This window comes from Malania oleifera, chromosome 7, assembly GCF_029873635.1.
Source record: "Malania oleifera isolate guangnan ecotype guangnan chromosome 7, ASM2987363v1, whole genome shotgun sequence".
In the NCBI taxonomy this organism is placed as follows: Eukaryota; Viridiplantae; Streptophyta; class Magnoliopsida; order Santalales; family Ximeniaceae; genus Malania; species Malania oleifera.
In genome coordinates this window covers 109,960,626-109,981,637 of record NC_080423.1, presented here as the reverse complement: position 1 = coordinate 109,981,637, position 21,012 = coordinate 109,960,626, and the positions used below count along the sequence as shown (strand labels likewise).

The 21,012-nt window shown below is 35.8% G+C and overlaps 1 protein-coding gene across 10 annotated transcripts; it reads left to right on the top strand.

Moving 5' to 3' along the window:
• Positions 1 to 332: 332 nt before the first annotated feature.
• LOC131160724 (uncharacterized) lies at positions 333 to 20,286 on the top strand. Of its 10 annotated transcripts, none has more exons than XM_058116594.1 (6): positions 333 to 426; positions 720 to 803; positions 18,171 to 18,243; positions 18,346 to 18,420; positions 19,716 to 19,820; positions 19,987 to 20,286. In XM_058116594.1, exons 3-6 carry the CDS (start codon positions 18,199 to 18,201, stop codon positions 20,098 to 20,100), a joined length of 339 nt encoding a protein of 112 aa, XP_057972577.1. In that variant the 5' UTR covers positions 333 to 426; positions 720 to 803; positions 18,171 to 18,198; the 3' UTR covers positions 20,101 to 20,286. The 10 variants fall into 10 exon arrangements, with proteins under 10 accessions (XP_057972577.1, XP_057972575.1, XP_057972580.1 ...); XM_058116592.1 differs by having other exon boundaries at positions 19,716 to 19,914; XM_058116593.1 differs by having other exon boundaries at positions 339 to 636; positions 19,716 to 19,914.
• Positions 20,287 to 21,012: the final 726 nt, after the last annotated feature.

The window sequence follows — 21,012 nt, the reverse complement described above, 5'->3', positions numbered from 1 at the left end:
AAATTGTTAGGGAACTTTTAGTAACATCAATAAGTAGATGTCATTGTCGCTAGCCCCCAGGGTGTAGTTCAGGTGGTAGTGTGGGCTGCAGGAGTGCCTTTCATGAGGTCAGGTGTTCAAACCCTTTCGGACTCGTTTCCGCTCCTGGACTCCTGAACTTACCGTTGCTTTGGAGTTGTGAGGTCAACTTCAAGGGGCGTAGGATTAGTCACGTGGACCGTAAAATGAACGCGTGGATATCCGGTGCGTATTCCAAAAAAAAGAAGTAGGCGTCGCTAAACTAAAAGTAATAATTAATAATGCATGATAAAAGTAAAATCCCTCTTCCTCATCCCGTTCCCTCAGAGTGCACCCACCTCACGCGCCCCAGCCGGTCCCTCTCACGGAAGCCCTATTGCCATCATCGCCGTCGTATTCCTCTTCCTGGTAATCTCAATCTCTCTCTCTCTCTCTCTGGGAAGAGAAGTACCACACGTTGTAGTACAAGTTATACGAGGCAGAGGAAGATATCTTACGCCATGTGAGAGCTAAGGGACATCGTTTTGAGCATGAGCCTTTGGGGGTTCTCTGCCCAATTCCGTGTTGGATTTTCCTTTTACATCATTTCTTGATTGTAAATACGATATAATAAAAATGGTAGCGTGAAAATGAACTGCTTGTTAAACCCCGAAGATCCAACCTAATTATTTATATACTGATTACGATATTCTTATTAACAGACGAAGCAGACACTGAGAGGAGCTAAGCAATCGTTGTTGCCCAGCGTGGAAGGGCAACCGGCAGGAAACTTGTCATTGGTTCAGGTTAGTGCGGCTGAATTTCGAACTGATTAACCCATATGCCCGTCTACATTTATCATTTTGGTATTCCAATTACAGCGAAGGCAGAAATGGAGATAAAATCCTTACTATGATTTTATATATTAACTATTTTTTAACAATGTACTTAAATAGCCTCCTTCAAAATTATCAATTTCTCACATTCCTCTGCTAATTTCTATTTTCCAATGTTGTTTTCTTTTTAATCTGGCATATATGATTTGCATTTTTTTTGGTACACGTGCACTCTACATAAATGTTAAAGGCGCATACCCTCGATAATTGATATAATACATTTGTGACACCGCAATGGTTTTGGCCCAACTCTAACGAGATATTGTCCATTTTGACTCACAAACCTTATAATTTTGTCCTATAAAATGCACCTCATATCTTTGGAGCCTGAGCCATCATTATAAGTCCAAGATCTCCCTGATTCATGTCCTATATGGGATCGTGACAACTTTTCTCATCCCACGCTCTCTTTAGAGTGACCAACATCTTTGAGTGGGACCTATACCTTTATGTAGTTGTAGTATCTACCTTCATGACAATACTCTTAGAGTAGCTTTGATGCCAAACAAAATGTTCTTGGCCCAATTCCGACAAGGTCTTGTCTTCTTTGACTCACTAGCCTCATGGTTATATCCGGCGGTTCAAGTACTTGGAGCACAAACCATCTACAAGCTCAAAATTTTCGTAGTACATGCTTGATGTGGGATCGCGACATTGGGCATACATACATTGTTTTGCTTGTTTTATTGCCGTTTTATAGGGCCAATAATAGTTCAATGGGAATGCTTGAGCATAGAGCTTTCTCAAGTTGGAAAGTTGTTCCATATTTTGCAAAGGGAGTTGTAACGACCTGCTTAATTAAATTGATTTTTTTTTTCATAATAGCAAATAACATACTCTGATATCATGATATTAACCTAAGCAGCAGGAAGTAGAATCATACAAATATAACCATTATATAAAATACAAAATCAATATCAGAGTACTATTATGTTTCCCAAAATATACACATATAATTGTTTTTTAAAAATTCCCTCAACTGTACTGGGATATACAAAAACGCTCCCAAAAATGATACTTTCTCTCTGACAGGGCACTACAGACGCCCCTTTATTTGCGAGCCTGATCTGCTCGCCTACCTGGATCACCTGAAAAATATTTTAACACTAGGATGAGCCAACGCTCAGTAAGAAGAAATATTCTATTACTAGTGTGTGCCAAATGAGCTACTATATATCATGAAATTTGTTTCATATAAACATGAATAACTGAGTAAAAAAGTACATCACAAATAATAAAGTACACCACCCCTTTTTCCCTATTGCTCGACATATCAGTATTATGGTTATAATTCAAAATACTTTTAGTGTATATAGTAAGATCCCCGTTTCTGTAAATCAATACGTAAATAATAGTAACTGAAACTGTTCCTTGTGGCTATCTGTGTCATGACATGCCCCTCATGACGAGGTTGTGCGGCCCGTAGGCTGGATTTACCCTGGTTAGCCAACCAGGAATAAATCACTAAACTTCGTTAGTTGACCTGCCCACCTCAACCCATATATGGATGGGGAGCCTAACCTCTTCAAGGGCCCAGGTGGTCGACCGTATCACGTATTATCTGAATAGGTGGTTGCACTCATAAAGTAACATAATATCTATAGCAACGGTACCGTGCTTTGTAGCTGCAAGTCCAACAGGGTCTGATATCATATAATATATTTCTATACAAAACTAACCGATTTACCATGATTCTGAAGTACTGAAATAACCATGATGCTATATAACGTACTGAAATCTGAATAATCATAGCATGAAATTGCATATTCGTAATACTGGTATTCGTATAATCATGGTACTAAGATTCATAAAATCATGGTACTGAAATCCGTAAGATCATGATACTGAAATTCGTATAACCATAATACTGAAATTCATAAAATCAGGAAACTAAATTCGTAAAACATATCCTCGTATCATATACATAATCATAAGCCACACCATACTAAAATACATAATTTTCGTAAATAAATAAACTGTCTAATATTTTGAAATTTCTTAGCATAACATATTTCCCTTAACTGACTACTGGAAAGCCTCTAGGGAATACAAGCTTAACACCCGCAGGGCCACCTACAAAAACACCCTGAAACCAACATATGCCAGAACATAACATCAGTATTTTTTCCGTCTATATCATTTCTTATAACTGTCAGGAAGTCAAAAATTGGATAAAAGATCTTACCCTGAATTTAGGATGAATTCTAACTCTGTTTCCTCGACGATCCGCTTCGGCAGCTTCGCAGAGAACTCTGCCAGGAGCGTCGTGGTAGCTTTGGATAGTCGATTCGGCGACTGGTGAGGTCGGAATCGAAGAGAGAAGGGAGAGGGAGTCATAGGAGAGAGAGAGCAGCGAGAGAAGTGTGATAAAATCCTGAGTTTCCACTATTTATAGGACCAGGTTTGTCGACGAGACACGTCACCTCGTCGACGAGCCCTTCACAAAATTCATCGACGAGGCCCTGTGTTCGTCGACGAAATTCAGAGCAGTCCGAACCGTCTCTCAGTATTTTTTCGTCGACGAAATTCTGAAGACCTTCGTTGACGAGATTCTGTGTTCGTCAACAAAGCTGGGTAATTTCCTGAATTTATGATTATTTAATATTATTTTTAAAATGCAATGTCGTCGACGAAGTTTACGGCCTCCTTCTGTTTCTGTATCTATTTTCTCTCCCTCTTATTATTATTAAAATGCTATTATTCTTCGGGTCACCAGGAGCTCTATAAATATATATGGTATTGATCACAATAATTAGGCATTGGAAGTTAAGACTCAGCTTGGGTTGGCACATTGTTTCTGGTTTTCTTCATTTGTTCTTTGACATAACTCCATGAGCATCTGGTAGTTGATAACAATCTAAGGTAATAGTCTTAAAAAAATTGACTTGCAAAAAATTGTCTTAAAAAATTGACATCAGTGCTAAGGAATTTTTTCAATTAAAATATTCAGTTTTTCACTAAATTTATTAAAATTAAACTATCCTCTTGGCAAAAATTTTTTTTTTTAAGGCACTATTGTTGCAATTCAGTGCAAATTTGGTGCAACTATTAAACAAAAATTGCAAAGTTTTAGAACAAAAACTAACCAAATTTGTAAAAATTTTGGGGGCTGTTTAGTATCAGGGTAAAAAATTACAGAAATGAAGCTAAAAACTAGAAATTGAAACTAAAAACTAGAAACCAACAATCTGTTTGGTTATTATTTATAAAATTATCACTTGAAAACTTAATTAAAAATTTCTCATTTTTGTCTTTAAATCAAATAATATTATAAAAATATGATTAAAATAATAAAATTTCAAATAATACACATTTAAAAAATACTATTATAAAAAATAAAATTATTATAATTATTTTACTTAATTTTTATAATTCCAAAATTTACTGTACAATAAAAAAATTTATTAGACATGACTATTGAAAAATAATAAGAATATTTTGTAATTGACTTTATTATGATTTTTTGAGATTTGTGTATATTTTTATTTTAATTATTTTAAAATTCATACGATCATTTTATTTTTAATTTTAATTTAAAAGTATATAAAATGAATGATTTAATCCAAATGAACTATTTCTAGATATTAAAATTTCTAGCAATTAGTTGCCAAAATAGCTAAAAATCATAAAATCTGGTTTTTAGATTTTTCCCAAATAGTTAAAAACTGACAATAGAAATATAAAATTAGTAATATAGACAAATGCGTTTTTATAATATGTTTATGCATTGTACATAAATAAAAATAAAAAATAAAAAATAGCAATGATACTGAACACACCCTTAAATAATTTGCAATAACTAGTCGGTGCCCACTTGCAAAGATTTTTCCTTTACGTTATTAGTATCCCAAACCTACTAATTGTTTTGTGTTGACACCCTCCCTCCCTTTTACATTCTGTTTTTCTTGTATTTTATAGTGTTTTCATATAAAATGTATACGTGCACACACTCTTGCAATGACTCTTAACTTTTAAACCATAAATAAAAGTAAAACTTGGCAAAAAAGAAAAAAGAAATAGACAATGAGAAATCCAGCTAAGATGTAAAAATTTAATTTTAATTTAATATATGGGTTGGATTAGGGTAGGGGTGAGCATAATTCAGTTTTAGTCGGATTAATCGAATTGTCAATCGAGTTCGGTTGGTTTGGTTGGGGTAATTTATAGTTCGGTTCGGCTCAATTTTAGAAGGAATAATTTTAGGTATTTGGTTTTCGATTCGGGTAATTTGTATTTTGATTAACTGAATTATCCGAGTTTTTAATTAATTAATAATTAAATATAAATTATTAAATTATATTATTTATGATTTTAATTTTTAGGCTAGGTTGGGCGCTAAGGTTCCATTCGGGATTCGGTTATTCCTAAATCCCAATTTCCTATTTCCCTCTTCCCCCTTCGGATCTTCCCTTCCAAAGTTCGCAGTTCGCAAGTCGCAACTTCTCCGGCAGCTGGCACTTCCTGACCCTTAGTCTCAGCTCCCTTCAGCTTCAGCTTCCCTTCCCAGTTCCCTTCCCACTTCGCAGTTCACACACAGTCGGCGACGGCGAGTTCTAACCTCCTGTTCCAGATCGGCAGATCCAGTCTTCCCCTTCGGTCTTCGGCTTCCACCTTCCCAACTTCGCAGCTCGCACTCTCGCAGACTTGCAGTACTCCTTCGGACCTTCGTCCTTCAGGTTTTTCATGTTTCCGCTGTGTTCAAAACTCAAAAGTCTTGGCATTTTGATTTTTATTGAAATTTTACAATGCCCTAAGATGAGCACAATGTGTTTGATTAAATGTATGAGAGAATGTTTCCTCCAAATTATTATATTTATGTTGATCAACCTCTCTATTTAAAATGGCTTTCTTTGTGTTCCTTGTTCATATTTGATTGAATGTTCATTAAATTTGAGTTTTGTTCCTTTTTAATTTTTTTTTTTTATTTGTGTTTTCTTACTTTTGTTGTACCCAAAGTCCAGTGCCCTGTTCTCTTCTTCTTCGATTCTTCCCTGCTCTTACCAAAAACCCAGATGAATTTTTTTCTCATAATTAATTTTATTTTTATTTGGTTAAATTCGGTTAACCGAATTACCCAATAATTCAGTTCGGTCGGGTTCGTTCGGTTAAATAAACCAATTTAGTCGGTTCGGTTATGGGATGGAGTTAAACTGAAATAATTCAATTAATTGGCCGAATTAGCGACCGATTGCACACCCCTAATTCAGGGTATCGAGTTAGTATTCAAGGAGAATTTGGGATATCGTTTCAGCATTTGGGGGCAGTAGGTGGAGCTCTAAATGATTCGGGGATGAGATATTAGCTTTGCTTCAAGATAGATTGGAGGCAGTAGGAAGGGGTGTGTGATATTTTTTCAGAGTAGTAGTGATGGTAAGTCTTTATCTTATGGCACTTTTGGTTAAAAGGCATGCATGAGCATACATTTTGCTTTGTGATCCGACCACGTGAAGCAAATCCCAACATAATATATGGAGGAATGTTGACTATTATGAAATTATGGCCTTGAATGCTTAGTTGTTTTGAAATGCAAGATATGTTGATGGGTGTTGGAACCTTGATCCATGGTCCTATGATCCTACTTCCCTTGAATTACCTTGATCATGTGTAGAGAGATTCACACATTGGTTTGATTGGAGTATAGCCATAGTAGGATTGGTAGGGTCAATGGGATCTATAGGATTATGAAAGGATCATAAGATCATACAATGCATTTTATTTTAAAATTTCACCAAATTATATTAGGTGCGATGTTTGTCTTGTATAATTTATACCAAGAATGGACAACTTAGAAAGTGATTTGATTTATCAAATATTTATAAAATTATGGACTCAAAAATTTGTTTTTGGATTGATGTTCATTAAACAGTTCAAACTTCAAACATCAATATCTAGGTTGAGAATATAAACAAATATTTAGCACCATGGTTATCAAAATCGCAATTCATAATTAGGATCATATGATTCTTCGATCCAGATTGACCCCAACAATCCAAATCACAACAATAATCAGAATCAAGTAATAATCGTAAAAGAATTGGTAGAATCAGGATAGCATGTAGGATTATACCAATTTTACTTTGTGGTCTGCCCCTTCCCTGGACCCCGCATACGTGGGAGCTTTGTGCACCGGGCTGCCTTTTTTTTTTTTTTCTTGGATTGGGTTTCTTCTCTTTTGGGCTTTAATAATAAGGCCCAATGAATGTTTTTATGGGCCCAAAGACTCCAAAAGGTTTAAGTTTGCAACCTATTTGGCCCAAGTCTTAAAATATTAGGGCAAAAGAGCTCCCATCAATCAACACCCGGCACCTGACTTCTTTTTGGAATTCAACACCTCAGTTCTCTTTGAAGTTCAGAATCCAGCACTTGATTTCTTCTCTTTAAAGTTCTAATCAGAACCTAGCATCTTTCTTTGGAGTTCGAGAACCAGAGAGCCCTCCATCTGGTGTTTGATCAGCAGCAACCAAAGACAGAGCCAAGCCAGTGGGCGCAGCAGAGCGCTTGCTTCGAAACAGAGAGATCGTGAGTCTTTCTTGTTGAAGAGCTTCGAAAAAGATCTTGATTTCTTCGTATTCTTATCATTCTCTCGAATCTTGCTTCTTTTTTTTTCCTTTAAGAAAATAAAAAGAGCAAATTTTGATAGTCATAGACTCACAAAGAGCTATTTATGACACCAGCCAATTTATTTTTTTAAGCATTGTCACACTGTTAGGTTGTTGGCACTTAGCAGACTCAGCATTGAATCTCTTTTCTTCTTCTTCTCTTGCTCTTCTTTTTATGATCTGAATGAAATTCTTTGTGCCTTGATGAATTACGAGTCTGAATTCTAAATTGGCCATTTCTAAACTCTAATTATAGTCAATGCAGTGGCAGTCTAGCTATACTAGGGCTCTCTACCACTTGAGCTACATTCTTAAAAAAATTTTTATAGTAGAAGAAATAGGAGAAGAGACATCTCCTTAAGAAAATCTGGGGAACCCCATAGAAAGCAAAAGAAGAATGCCAATTGCGCTGAATATTTAGAAAGCATATCCCTTTGAAGTCACTGTTACCCGCACACCAATGAGAAGCCAGAAAATGAATCTTCTCCCACACCAACAAAAATGCTAATTTCTTCCCTAAAAATATACGCTAATTTTGTTCCTCCCACAAACCCCAAAATACTCCAAAATAAAACACAAATCCACAGCGCTTTTCCATCCTTCTTCCTTCTTAAAGTTCCACATTGGTAATTTTTTATTATTTACTTTCCATTGTAAATAGAATCTTACAATCCTTGATCCAATCCTACAGACCCCTCCAACATTCCCACTTAAGATCCCGATTTTGACAACCTTGTTTAGCTTTCTAATGCATTTGATGATGATAATGATGATGGTGACAGTGATTTTAATGATGGGCTTGATGAAGTCACCCATGATGATCTCGACAATACCAATGGACCAAATGGTGGCTTGATTGTTAATGAAAATGTTAATGCTATAGATTGATATTTTGGCTTTTGTTATTTGTTTGCTTGTGTGTTTGTCTTTTAAATGTTCACATTGAATAGTTGTTTATTGACTATATATAACATATTTTTTTATCTTTGTACTTTGCCTGTGTAACACGAAATATAGATGTGCACATAACTAGTCCCAAGCCTGGAAGGAGTAGGGTTGCATTAGGTGGATGATAGTTATTGTAAAACTTGTGAGATATTTATAACATGATTCTTTACCAAATGTTCATTGGGGCATTCCCTACAAGCGACGCTTTGCACTTATATCACTCAGATGTAGCGAGAAATGGACAAGGGTGGAGTAGATTGGGTCAGTCTAAACAGGAGGAAAATTAATCTGCCTTCAAGAAATGAAATGGGTAGGGGAGAAAGTTAGAGAAATTGAGAAATTAGGATTTAAACTTTGATACAATGGAAAAAAGAAATATAAAAACAGGATGAGAATCATTGTAGATAAAAACCTAAAAGATAATGTGGTAGATGTTAAAATAATAGGGGATATGATCATAAAAATCAAGATAACTCTGAGCCTAAAGATAGTAAATATCATTAGTGCATATGCTCCAAAAATAGGATTAACAGGAAATCTTAAAAGACAATTTTGGGAAGATATGGATAATATTATACAAGTGATACTAAGGTTTGAAAAGACATCTATAGGAGCTTATTTGAATGGACACATTGGAAAGGACAATATAGGTTATAAGAGGATACATGAAGACCATGGATATGAGGATAAATATGAGGCCAATGACATAATTTTGGATTTTTCCATATCCTACGATTTGGTTATATTGAATACCTACTTTGTAAAAAGAGAAGAACATTTAATAACTTTCAAAAGTGGCAAAATAAAGCCAAATTGGTTTCTTCTTAACTAGGAAGTGGTATTGTGTCATGTAAAGATCCAACATAGAGTCTTAGACATGTACTAAAAAATGGAAGAAAAAGAGCAACATAAATAAATGCAACAGGACTAGATGGTGAAGCTTGAAGGGAGAAAATATAGTAAAATTCAAAGATAAAATGAATAAAGAGAGTAATTGGACAATAGGGGATAAGGTAAATGCAATCACTATGTGGAAAGAATGACCAACTCTATCATGAAGATAGCAAAAGAGGTTTTAGGTGAATCTAGAGGAAGGTACTCAAGCAGTAAAGAAAGTTAGTGGTGGGATCAAAATGTCCAAAAAGTCGTAAAGACAAAAAGGAATTGACATAAAACATGGCTAAATTGTAGAAATATAGAAAATCTTAAAAAGTTGTTCCTTTGTGATCGGTTGGTCATGGGTTCGAATCCAAGAAAACTGCCTCTCTATGTAAAAGTAGGGGTAAGGCTACATACACTGTGACGACCCTCCCCTTAGCAGGGAGCCTCATGGCCCGAGGACACCCTTTATAGGAAATCTTAAAAAATATAAAGAGGCAATAAAAAAAATGCAGAAAGGCTATTAGTAAAGCTAAACATAGCACTTGTGATACTTTATATACTAGACTTAATACCCCAAAAAAAAAAGAAAGGACACTTACAAACTTGCTTGAGTTAGAGAAAGAAAATGTAAACATTTAGGTGATCTAAAATATATAATGGACAAGAATGATAAAATCTTGATAAAAAAAGAAGACATAAAAGAGAGGTGACGTAGATACTTTAATAAGTTATTTAATTAAAACCAAATTGAAAGCTTGAGCTTGGATGTGACAAGTGAGGAAAAAACTAAAAGTAGGAGATTTAGTCACAAAATTAGAGTCCTTGAAGTTTAGATGACTTTATAAAAGATGAAAAGTGGAAAATTTATAGGACTAGATAACTTATCAATTGAAGTTTAGAAATGTTTAGAGGATAAAGGAAGTATATGGTTAACTAATCTATTCAACACTATTATAAAAACCTAGAAAATAATAGAGAAATGGAGGAAAAGCATGCCAATACCTTTATACAATCCAAGGTGATATTTAAAATTATAATAACTATCGTGGATTATGAGTCATACGATGAATTGAAACCATGAGAAAGTATAATTGAACAAAGAATAAGACTAGAAAGGAGAGTTTCAGAGAATCAATTTTGTTTTTGCTTGAGAGATCGACAACAAAAGCTATTTATCTTTTAAGAAGATTAATGGAAAAGTTTAAGGAAAAGAAAAGGAACTTGCATATGGTTTTTATCAATGTTTTGAAAGGCGAAGGCATAAGGCGAGGTGTTTTACCCTCCGCAAGGCGAGACGTAAGCCTCAAGGCATTGAGGCGTAAGCAATTTGGGACTGTATTTTTTTAAAATAATTAATAAATAAAAAAATTATATATAGTATAAAAATGAGAAAAAATTAGAATAATGGAGAAAAAAATAAAAACATAATTCTGCCCCTTGGAGTCACCTTCAGACATATTTTTCTTTATTGAACAGGAACAATCAGCAAGTGCAGCAAGAACTTAAAACTGAAAAATGAAAATAGAAATCTGAATTTCTGAAACAAAAACCTTATATTGAGATGAAATCTCGAAGCAGATAGGTTGTAGAGGGTCGCTGCAAAGAGACGAGAGGTTCGAAGGAATCGTCGTAGGCATATCAAAGCTTGGAAGGGACCCTCTACTCGTCAGACAGAGACGACAAGCTTGAAGGAATCGTCGAAAGCAATCGTGGAGTCGTCAGAGATGGACGAGAAGCTTGGACGAATCGTTGGAGGCAGTCGTTGAGTCGTCGGAGAGGGAGAAGAAGCTTTGCCGAGAGAGCATAAGCTATCGTTGAGGAGAAGACTTGTTGGACGCTTCATCGAGAGTAGAAGCTTTGCCGAGAGAAGAAGCTTCGTCGAAGAGAGGGAGGAAAGGGTTTTAGATTCATTATAGGTTCTTTCTTTTTTTAATTTATGTATTAAATCAAGCATCCCAACATGCGTACGCCTTTACATTTGAGGTGTAAAAGGCGAGCATTTAGGCCTAAGGCGTACGCCTTCTCCCCTGAGGCATACACCTTTCTAGAGTTGCTCATTACCACTTACGCCTTAGGGCGTTTTAGGTCCAAATTGCCTTAAGAGGCACTCCTCAATAAAGCTTTTTAAAACACTGGTTTTTATTGACCTAGAGAAAACCTATGATAGAGTACCTGGGAAAGTTCTTTGGTAGCTTTAAATAAAAAAAAGGGAGTCTACAGTAGATATACTAAGGTCATTAAGGATATGTATGATAGTGTAATGACTAGCGCTATGATTGTATGAGGGGAATCTAGAGATTTTCCAATCACAATAGATGTACATCAAGGTTCTACTTTGAGTCCTTATCTTTTTGCTTTAATAATTGATGAACTCACTAGGAATATCCAAAACGAGATCCCTTGGTATATGTTGTATGTAGATGATATTTGTCTTGATTGATGGATGTAGGAGTGGTGTTTTGGAGAACCATTTTTAAGTCTAAAGGTTTTAGAATAAGTAGGAATAATATAGAATATATGAAATTTTTGGTGGTCCGCCCCTTGGACCCCGCATATGTGGGAGCTTTGTGCACCGGGCTACCTTTTTTTTTTTTTTTTTTTTTTAGGGAGGTATTGGAGAGAAGATTAAACTTGATAATTAAGAAATTAATAACACTACTAGACTTCAAAATCTTGGATCTATTATGCAAGCAGAAGGGGAAATTGAAGAGTGGTGTGCATCTGACATGTTCTGTGATTGTAAAAGGAAAATTTTATAAGACAACTAAGGTCAGTCATGCTTCAGAATGTTGGACAACTAAGAAACATGTACAAAAAGTAAAAGTTTCCGAAATGTGAATGTTAAGGTGGATGAGTGGAATAATATTAAAAGATAAATTAAGGAACGAACATATACATAATAAAATAGGCATAGCGCTAGTCACGGAAAGGATAAGGGAGGGGAGGCTTAGATGGTTTGAGCATTTAAACGCAGGCTTAGTAGCACATCTGTGAGGAGGAGTGAGTTAATTATTATTTTTGGTATTAAAAGAGGTAAGGATAGACCTAGAATAACCTGAAATAAGGTAGTGAGGAAGGATTTAATTGCTCTTAAGTTAGAGGAGGAAAATTCTCTTGATAGAGTCAATTGGTAGAAAATGATTCATGTAGCCAACCCGACCTAGTGGGACTCAAGACTTGTTGTTGTTGTGTTTGTGTCTACGTAGACCTAGCAAAATGGAGAAAAATCCGTTAATCCGAACCCCAACCCGTTTTAACCGACTTATAATCAACCGCTTGTTAAATGAGTCGAATATGGTTTTCCATTTTTTATCCGCCTCCTTAGTGGGTCAGGTCGAGTTTATTCGACGGATATCCGCCAATCCGCTTAAAAGCCCATTACTAATTAACCCATAAAAGCCCAACTACCCTGCCCACTCACTGCCCAGTGCCCGCATGGCCACACAGACCACACCCCCCCTCCCACTCCCAGGCAACCACATCCCAACTCCTAGTGTCCTCCCACGAGTCATGATTCCCACTGCCGTCACCGACTGCCATGGCCACCCACGGCCCAGATTGAGACAATCACAGAGTCGCTCGCTCGCTGTCTCGCTTGCTTGAGTCGCTCACCAGCTTGGCAGATCACTCGGTCCTCTCCCAGTCGCTCACCAGCCGCTCGTAACTCGGCCCTTGCCTAGTCACTCGGCCAAGCTAGCCTGCTTCAGTGGAAGCACCGAAGCAGCAAGCAGCCAGCAGGTATGGCCGTACGGATGAAAATTTTTAATTGCTGTTTCTTTTAGTATTTTTTGTTTCGCTAATATTCCCACCGTTTATGTTATAATCTGTTGGAGCACAGAGTAGGCGTGCACCTTGTACAGAAAGAACCGAATATATTAAACCGAGTGAATCTCCATAAAATGAAATAGTTACTTAATGCTTCATTTCAATACATACCCCAACCTTAATCAATTTAAAAAGTAAAAGGAAAGAGGAAAAGTGAGAAGCATTCCATTTTTTTTTTCTTTTCTCAAATTTATCCTTACTTTGGACAAAAACTCAAGCGCTCTCCGCCCCCCTTTTTTTTTTTACAAAAAAAAAAGCCTGAGTGTGGTAATACCTTTAAAACCACATCAATTTGAAAATGACAGGAGATCACTTCAATTAGGGTTAGGTTGTCTTTGGAATATAAATTTCAATTTTTGGACTTAAATTTATATGTATTTAGATGCAGTTGAGCCCACAATTTCATAAAACCTACCCAAAATCTAATAATTTCATTTGCTGTCTAAAATCTATTGTAATTAAACATTCCTGCATTATATTATATATATATATATATATATATATAATTTTTTATATATTTTAGAATGTTCTAAAAGATGGAAGAGCCTAAAATATTGTGGGCTTGGTTAAAGATTCCTAGTCCATGTTTCGCACAATCTTTTTGTATAATAGTAGGAATGTAGGATAGACTACCAAAAGACTCGTTAGCCTGCATAAAAGTTTAAAGGCATAATTTAAAAGGCATATTATAAAAAAAATCATATTAAAAGGCATTTTTTGTCATTTCATTATGTTCAATATAAATATAAAATGAAAATATTTAATATCTTTTTGCTAAAAAATACCATAATAATAAAATTATATTTGAGAATGGCAGATTATCTGCCATTCGCCATGAATTGTCCGACCCGAATCCGCCACTTAAACGAGTTGAATATGGATTATGATTTCTTTACCCGATAATCCGCCACGGGTTATCCGAGCCAGTCTGCTTTGTCAGGTCTATGTGTATGTGTGTGTGTGTGTGTGTGTGTGTATTGTATAAGTATTAATTTCCTTTTTATTTCCTTTTCATTATAAGCTGGTTTGATTTAGGAATGCAACATTTGAACACTTGATTTCACTATTACATGAGCACTCTATCATATAAGCTTTTTGCTATTTCCAATCTCTTGGAAGATCAAATAGTAATGTTCCTCGGGGGGAAAAAAAACTGAAAGAGTGAGCCCAAAAAAAGCAAGGAAAACAACTCTGTCCCAAAGAAGACTAGAGGGGGTTGTTTTGCCATTAAAAATCCCAATGATCTTTTCAGTGCACAAAGTCCAAAATAGCACAAAGACAGCGAACCTTCATAAGGCCAGCCTCTTCTTGCTCCTCCCAAAAGCTCTATACTATACCACACTGACAAGAAAGTATCAATGGCCAAAAAAAGCGCCACAATCTCATCAAAACTGAAAATGAAAGGACCCAAAGTCTCTTAGCCACGCAACAATGGAGAAAAAAGTGATCAGTAGTTTCACTTTACTCAAAACAGAGGATTGATGCCTTACAAGGTCTCTTCGTGCAACAAATCATTGGTATTAAACTGATAAAGGTCCATAATTTTAAAAGGAACCTTTGCCTTTGTGATGAAGTTATTCAACGGGAAAGAACAAGGACTCAAAGATTTCATAAGCCTAGAGAGAGAGATTTTGTAGTAAAGGTCCCCCTATCTAAATCCTTGAGTCATCTGTCACTTGGGGAGAAAAAGAATCCAACACTCACAATAAAATAGTCAAATTATCAACCCCTTTCTCATTGAGATTTCTAAAGAAATGAAAATCCTAAGAGAGAGAGCCCCCTCTAAAAAATAGAAAGCGTTGATCAGGGAATTTATGTAAGCTAGACAGAAGGGGCAAAGGAGCAAATATTCCAATGAAACCTCTTCTGCCCAGATATCTTACCAAAACCAAATGAGATTTTCATTTCCAACTTGGAAGCAAGTAAGAGGATAGAATAAATGGGTTTCTTAAGAAATGAATTTCTAAGGGCTTGCATGAGAAGCATTGTTGCTTCCTCTAGTATCCCACCCATTCTGACGCAAACTGTACTTGCGTCCAATTACCATGTGCCAAAGGGTATCAACCTCCTAGGGAAACCTCCAAAGCCATATTCCAGCTAGAAAGATGTTTAGACACCACATTCCTTGGGCCCAAACCCCAAACTTAACTCTTCTAACTCTATCCCAGCTAACAAGATGGTCCCTCCTACCCTCCCTAGCTCCTAACCACAAAAATTTCTCATAATCCCCTCCAAAGCCTCTGCCACCCGGCTGGAATTTTAAATAGGGAAAGAAAATAAATGGGAATATTAGAAAGCGCAGCATTGATAAGAGTAATGCAATCTAAGGATAAGTAAGCCGTCTTCCAACCCCCAACCGGCCACCTGCCCTCTCCATTGCCGGGTCTCAAAAGGTGGAGGTATTAAGGATATCAAGAGAGGGTGTTGTTCCTATCAACCCATTGGTCTATTGTTTCATCTAGCATACATTCATTAGCTAATTGATTAATGCAATTATGTGTGAGTGAGGAATGTAATAAGCCACTGGTACATATATTCTAAGGAGTGGTACAATTGGGTTTTACACATTGAAGCATTTTTTGCATCATGCATGCTTAAGATATGCAATGCACGAATTACACATAGTTGTGTAATCACTCGGTAATCAATCTCCTATGCCAATCTTTGTATGTACTAATAATGATTTGAAATTGTTGTACGTGTTCGCCCATCCTGATACACACACACACATATTTTTATACGTATCATCTCTATACTTTTTATAAGGGCAAGTTAATGAAATGTAATTTTAGTCAATTTAGGAGGAATATTGGATAAAATATTAAACTTGATTGTTAAGAAATTCTTAGGATTAGTTTGAATCCAGTTTGCAAGCTAAAGAATAAATTGAAAGTAGAAGTTCTATGAGTGTGCTGTGTGATTGTAGAAAACTATTACAATTTACATTTAAATGGACGAGGATGATAAGGATTTAACTGAACTCCATTGTTTGAAGGATATTGCCATAAAAATTGCGAGGAATGGTGGGGAGAGGATTCATGTGGCCAAATGCACCTAGTGGGACTCTCAGCCTAGTTGCTGTTTTGCATGAAATATTTGAGTGTTCTTTGTATGCGATTGGAATTGATTTAGCTTGACCGCATTATTATAGCACAGCCAAATTATTGGTTGCCATCGGGTTGATTTTGGAAGGCATGTTGGTTTCATCTTGTTGTTTTAGAAAAGCTTAGTAAATTTAGAAGCTCGCATTTAGCACTGGTCATAGTTACATATTGTTGAATATAAATTGTTTTTAGTATATTAAGTTTTAAAAATATAATTTTCAGGAAACTTTTGTGTTTTTATTTCATATCTTGTTAATGTTAAGTTATTTATTATGAACTGAGTGGTTCTTTTGATGAAGGCTTAAAATGTGTCCAGATTTTTTTTTTCTTTCTGTTTTTTTTGTTTTTTTTTGTTTTTGTGTGTGTTTGTTTGTTTGTTTTTTTTCCAGCCCATGTATTATAAAGAAGCCAAAAACTAAGTCAAAAAATCACATATAAAAAACCCAGCCTAATAAAGAGACCTGGACTAAAATTTAGGATCCTTAAAGTTCTGTGCAGGCATCTCCTCCCCATCAAAAGCCTTTTTGTTCCTCTCCCTCTGGATGCATCCGACCAGACTAAGGGGAGCCATGCCCTGCACCTTTTTTCCCACCATTCTTTCTGCCCCCAGCACTCCAGCGCAGCATCAAGGAACCTGAATGACCCCATGTACCCCAGGCTACTGCCTGATGAGGCCCCAACTCTCCATGCGATTCTGCAGTGGAGAAGGAGATTACTCAGCCTCCTATACAGCATCCAAGGCAAGGAAGGCTATCTTTTCTGGCCCTTTTGGTCTCCAAACAAGTTTCCAAGAGAAATCTCCTATGCCCCTGTTGATGAAAATATTGTAGTTTGATGTGAACTTGCATTCTTTCTACTTTTCCATCTGATGAGAGAATTCCCTAACATTGCTGAAGTTTGCTCATGAAGAATGCTCAGAAGGTTCTACACATTCTAGCTCCCATTCCTGATCAAATTCCAATTCCAAGAGGTTCTATTATTACAAAGCAAGCTTGCATTTAGCATCAATTCTTCCTTGTCTCTGTCCTTGAGAACATCCTACATGAGAGCCTCCATATTAACCTTTATAACCTTCTTCCACAAGCCTTTGTTCTGATCAGCAAATCTCCGCAACCACTTTGGGAGCAGAGCATGATTAAAAAACCCTGGAGATTTCCCAGACCCAACCCCCCATGATTCATGACTGATCGGGAAACACTTTTTCCCACTTAACAGGATGGAACTCTATATCTCCAGTCTTCCAGCAGTCTCTGCTGGAATAGTAAAAAGGCAATGATTTGAGTGTGAAGGCTGGAAAGAGTACTTTCAGTCAGCACTGAATTTTCCCCCTTTTAATTATTCTTCCACAAAACTACACCAAGCTGTATTGGCTTTATTGGGTCGTTCTGGGATCATAGTTGCGCTAACATAGGGATTTGATATTGTAGGTAGAATAATTCCAATTCTGTTTTATTCAAAGTGGAATCTGCTTTTTTACATGTTTTCATCTTTATTAGCCTGTACTTTAGGAATGCTAGGTAGAGTTCTCATTGATTTCTTTTTAAATATTTTTCTTATCTTATTAGATATTCATGTTTGTAATTTATTGTAAAAAATATTAAACAAGAGGGGTTGAAGTTTGCTGGGTAGTAGAAAATGGTGAATTTCATTGCTTGTCTACACTTTTCAAGTTGATTCTGCTTAGGTGATTGCTTGAGTTGAGGACTCAGGAGCATGGGGATATTTATCATTTGTAAATTTTTTACTTCATTTTATTTTGTGTCCTGCATGTCCAGCTCATGGGCTTTCAAGGCATATTGCTTGGAATTCTTCTTTGATAATTGAAAACCATATCCCATTTTCTGTTATTCCTTTTTTATTGTATACCTTATCTTGCCTGTCATTAAGGGAATAAAATAGGATTGGGTGGTTTGTTGCAGTGTATTACAGCTTGAATTGTGGTGGGAAATGCATCCTCCTCTAACACTTCATAGACACCCCATGTGTGCAGAGGTGAGTTATTGTTCTACTTATGATTTTCATTTTCCCAAATGGTCACTTCTTTGGGAACTTGCCAAATGCTCATGTTACCACGCTGCTTTTGACTTGTGATAGACCACCTTGCTTGACGGTGTATTCAAGTTTGACGTGGTGATTTACAGATTGACTCAACTCAGAAAGTTTAAGCTGGTGACTTGTCCCAAACTCCATCGATCTTATAATTGTTGAAGTCAAGTTCCACTTGATTGCGAGCTCATAAAACTTGTGTGCAACTCAATGAAGCTTAATTTGATTATAAGACAATATTATATATCATAAAATTATACACTACAAAAATTAATAAGATAACAAAATCTCAGTTGAGCTTGATTAGACTCATTAGTACTGCAAAACTCAAAAGCACAATTCGTCGAGCTATTTGAATAGCTTGAATTTGAATGTAATCGACTTGTGTCAAGCTATAGAGCGTATCGAGCTTGAGTGGCTTGTGGATTGAGTTGACTCACTTACACCCCAACCTTGCTAATTGTATCATATATTAGATTATAATGAAGAGATCTTTCTCTTTCTTTTAAAGCTGGTCTAAACCTTTGTTAAGTAAACAATAATAACAACCAAGCCTTAAGTCCCACTAGGTGGGACTGGTTACAGGCTAACAGGAATCCTCTTCTGTCATTCTGTACTATGGGCTAATGTCTTCCAAAATTGAAGTCCTGTCAATTCCTTTTATCTTGGTTTTAGTTAGTATAGACTTACGTCTACCATATTCAACAAAAATTAACCCTCCTCACTAGTGTGTCATTTGGATTATGTTATGTGTTCAAACCATCTTAACCACTCTTATCTTCTACAGATTATGTGTCTAATTTGCCCTCATTCCTAAGTTATCTTTTGTACTACTATGCAATCTTAGCATTCTCCTTTACGCAACTTCCTCATTTTGGATATGCTGATTCTTGGTTACTGAGGATTCTAATGCTTACAGCATTTTGATCTGTACAACATTGCTGGTCTTATATCCATCTTATGAAACTAGCTTTTAATTTTAATGATATTTTATGATCACCAAACATGCATAAAACAGATCTCCATTTCCACCCAACCTGCCTTAGCATTACATTTTCTTCAATTTTTCCTAGATTCCATAATAGATCCAAAGTGCCAAAACAATTCTTGACCATTGAGTCTTCAAAATTATATGCCGGCTGTCTTTAACAGAACAAAGTACATGGCCCTTGATAGAGCAGAAACTGTGTGCTGTAAGCAACCAAAATGACTTTAGACAGGTTAAAAACTTACCAAGAGAAAAGGTGGTCTGTAGTCGGTTATTCTCATTAGATATATTCACATTACCAAAATGACTTTTTAAGTGTTCCAGTGATATTGTGTGATTTTTAGTCATTCTTCATGTTCTAGTGGATAATATGAACAGATAGACACGTGTCTATAATGGAAATCCTTTTGTTTTATATTCCTTGCTGCAGGTTATTGAGCAGTTCCAGAAGTGTCATTTAGACCATCCTATTGCGAAATTCTTCGGTGAATGCACAGATCTGAAAATTAAGCTTGATCGCTGTTTCCGCCAAGAAGTGAGTTTTCTTCATACGGAACTAGTTTTAACAATTTGGAAATGGATCTTTCCTTTTTTTTTCAACAGAAAGCTCCTAGAAGCAATCTTTCTTGGTATGGATCTCTCCTTTTTGTTACTTTAATTATATTAGCATTTTGAAATTGATTCATATGTTCCTCTCACAGAAAGCTTTGAAGAGGAGGGCAAACTTCGAAGAGAGTAAGAAGCTGAAAGAAAGGCTACGGGCTCAGAGGAAAGAGGATGCAGAAAGTACAGGGGAGAACTTCCTGCCTGCCTAATAATGAAGCTTTAAACGTTCAATAAAAGCAAATACTCAACAGGATCAATAAAAGCAAATTATTCAGGAGTGTAGAGTTCAGATGTTACATTTGAATTTGTGTGAATAATAATGGCTGTATAAAAAAATGTATTAAATTTTGTTTAAATTTATACAAAGCTAAATTGAAGGTCGTTAGTTTATGAAATGTTATATTTGCTTGCCTTAGGAATTCAAAATGTTGCAAATATGGATTTCTCCCCATCAATAGGCAGTGATCATCTGGTAACAGGTGATTAATTACCTTGTTTACCTGTCTGAGATTTTCTCTGGATAAAAAATTTTGCAAAATAAAGGGAAACAAAATAAGAAAAATTTGTCAACGTGTATATATTTTTCTCTATGTGAATTGCTATTAAAATTAAAATTTATTCGAACATAGTTAAGAAAAAAAAAATCAAGGCTAATGACATGCTAAGTAAAGTTTTGACAATTGATGATCTATTCTGCCTTTTAATTTTCTTTCGTTTTCTTCTCATCTTTTTGACGTTACAATTAAGTTTAATTTCAGTTTACTGTTATGTTTCATTTGAGAACATGGATTTTAGACTTTGAATTTAGATTTGAGTGGATTCGGATGAATTTCCATACAATTTTTATATTACATCTTATTCAAATTCAAGATCTTTCTAAACATTAGGTTCATCTATTTTTCCTCAAGTAGGTTTTGATTCCTGATGAATAAATTCCTATCAAATGTTTGAAATTTACAATGTAGCTTTAAGTTCCATGAACCAAGAATGCCATCAAAACCATCAAATATAGAATAGGTAGGAAGTTTGGTGATGGTTACAATATTTTTTTCAGCAACTATGGTTGTTAATTTAGAATGGAAATCCCAATTTGTTGAATGTGAAACCACTCAAAATAAGAG